The following is a 2841-nucleotide window of genomic DNA, read 5'->3' on the forward strand; positions in this document are numbered from 1 at the left end:
GTGTTTAGCCTTATGCAAAGAGTGGAGACAATGCTTAGTCTCATGCAAGGAAAGGAGACAGTGCTCAGTCTCTGGCAAGGATAGGCAACGCTTAGCCTTATGCAATAATGGAGGCAATGCTTAGTCTCATGCAAGGAATGGAGACAGTGCTCAGTCTCTGGAAAGGATAGGCAACCCTTAGTCTTATGCAACAATGGAGGCAATGCTTAGCCTCATGCAAGGAATGGAGACAGTGTTTGGTCTCATGCGAAGAAAGGCAATGCTTAGCCTTATGCACGAAATGGAAACGGTGCTTAGTCTCATGCAAGAAGAGCAATGAATAGATGCGAGAGAGTAAAGTAATTCTTAGCTTGATGTGTTTGCGTTTGGCAACTTTGTCGTTATGAAGATAGTGATTTTGCTGTATGTATGTATTTGTAAATATTCCTGTTATGTTCATTATGCCTGCATCCAAAGAAAAATTGTGAGTTTTGCGGGGGGCGGTTGGTTCGTGCTCTTGACTCATTGCTTCGCCTTTACTCCTGTCTTGAGGTCTTGCTTGAGTCACCCTGGGTAACGCCTGCCTGCTATAAAATGTCGAAAAATATGCATTTGTGATGAATTGCTTATAAAAATATAGTTGTTTGAAATATGTGATAATGTATGAGAGAAGATGATTTGTTGAATTGATGACTATGGCATGCTTTTGAGACATTGCAACCTCCTTGACTCGGGATTTTGAGGATCCTCCTCAAAATTCTGCCCCAGTTTAAATGCATACTTCTGGCAACACATTCCTCGGTTGTTCCAAACATAATGAAATCGGAGGAACTCGAGATCTTGCCCCAGTTTTTGACCATGGAGGGAAATGAAGATTTTATTATGATGTGACCGAACCCACAGGGCTGCCTACGTATCCCATCTTAAACGGGAATCAGGTCAAGCGTAGTTTAGTTACATCAAATATAGAAAATACAAGCAATCTTAAACATAGTATCTCTTGACTGCGTCTGAATTGATAGGTTTCGGCCAAATTTCTCCGTCCATTTCTGTAAGTATAAGTGCTCCTCCTATCAACACCCGGTGAACCATGTAAGGGCCCTGCCAGTTGGGTGCGAACTTCCCCTTGGCTTCATCTTGGTGCGGGAAGATTCACTTTAGCACCAAATGCCCCGGTGTGAATTGCCTTGACTTGACCTTTTTTTTGAAAGCTCTTGCCATTTTGCTCTGGTATAGTTGACCGTGGCATACTGCATTTATTCTTTTCCCATCAATGATATCTAGTTGTTCATACCGGCTTCGTTCCCATTCCGCATCGCTGAGCTCAGCTTCTTGTATGATTCTTAAAGAAGGAATTTCCACTTTGGCTGGAATAACGGCTTCAGTACCATAAACTTGTAGGTAGGGAGTTGCCCCAGTTGATGTGCGAACTGTGGTACGATATCCAGGTAAAGAAAATGGCAGCTTCTCGTGCCATTGTTTGTAATTGTCCACCATGTTTCACAATATCTTCTTGATATTCTTGTTGGCGACTTCTACGATTCTGTTCATTTGCGGCATGTATGCTGTGGAGTTCCTATGCTTGATCTTGAATGTTTCACACATGGATTTCATCAAATAGGTGTTGAGATTGGCGGCATTGTCAGCAATTATTGACTCTGGTACTCCAAATCGACAAAAAATGCGGTCCCGAATAAAATCCGCTACAGCCTTCTTAGTTACAGCTTTATAAGATGCAGCTTCAACCCATTTTGTGAAGTAGTCTATGGCTACCAGAATGAACCTATGCCCGTTTGAAGCAGCGGGTTCGATTGGGCCGATGACATCCATACCCCAAGCGGAGAAAGACCAGGGTGAACTTGTTGCATTGAGTTCATTGGGTGGTACTCGTATCATGTCAGCATGTATCTGGCATTGGTGACACTTCTGAACATATTTGATGCAGTCTGTTTCCATAGTCATTCAGAAATACCATGCTCTTAGTATCTTCTTGGCTAAGATGAAACCATTAATGTGTGGTCCGAAGGTTCCGACATGTATTTCCTCAAGCAATCTGGTTTCCTCCTTGGCATCAACACATCATAGTAATCCAAGGTCAGGAGTCCTGCTTTGAAAGAAATGGTTTGCTAATCTTCGAAGCGTGCGCTTCTGGGTATAGGTAGCAGTCTCTGGGTATTCTCCCTTTTCCAGGTACTTCTTGATATTGTGAAATCGCTAATTTCCGTCGATCTCTTCTTCAACATGAGCACAATAAGTTGGCTGCTTATGAATTCCTATTGGGATAGGATCAATGAAATTCTTGTCTGGGTGTTGTATCGTGGAAGACAAAGTGGCTAACGCATCTGCGTACTCATTCTAGATCCTTGGAACATGTTTGAATTCTATCTTTGTGAACCTCTTGATAAGCTTTTGTACACAGTGCAAATACGACAATATTTTGGTGTTCTTCGTAGCCCATTCCCTTAGAACCTGGTGTACCAAAATAACTGAATCTCCGATTACCTGCAGCTCCTGAACGTTCATGTCAATAGCCAAACTGAGTCCCAAGATGCAGGCCTCATAATCTACCATATTGTTGGTGCATGGAAACTTGAGTTTTGCGGATACTGGATATTGTTGGACGGTTTCTGATACTAAGACAACTCCGATACCTACTCCTTTAAAGTTTGCTACTCAGTCGAAAAACATCCTCCAACCATTATATGCCTTGGTGATATCTTCTCCTACGAATGACACCTCCTCGCCGGGAAAATACATTTTCAATGGTTCGTATTCTCTGTCTACGGAATTTTTTGCCAGATGATCCGCCAATGCTTGCCCCTTGACTGCCTTCTGAGTCACATAGACGATATCGAACTCATT

General features: G+C 42.6%; 1 protein-coding gene across 1 annotated transcript; it reads right to left on the minus strand.

Moving 5' to 3' along the window:
* Positions 1-1131: 1131 nt before the first annotated feature.
* On the minus strand, positions 1132-1476 carry LOC138892332 (uncharacterized). Its single transcript, XM_070176039.1, has one exon. The coding sequence runs from the start codon at positions 1474-1476 to the stop codon at positions 1132-1134; it is 345 nt and encodes a 114-aa protein (XP_070032140.1).
* Positions 1477-2841: the final 1365 nt, after the last annotated feature.

The sequence above is a fragment of the Nicotiana tomentosiformis genome, chromosome 5 (assembly GCF_000390325.3).
Source record: "Nicotiana tomentosiformis chromosome 5, ASM39032v3, whole genome shotgun sequence".
NCBI classification, from domain to species: Eukaryota; Viridiplantae; Streptophyta; class Magnoliopsida; order Solanales; family Solanaceae; genus Nicotiana; species Nicotiana tomentosiformis.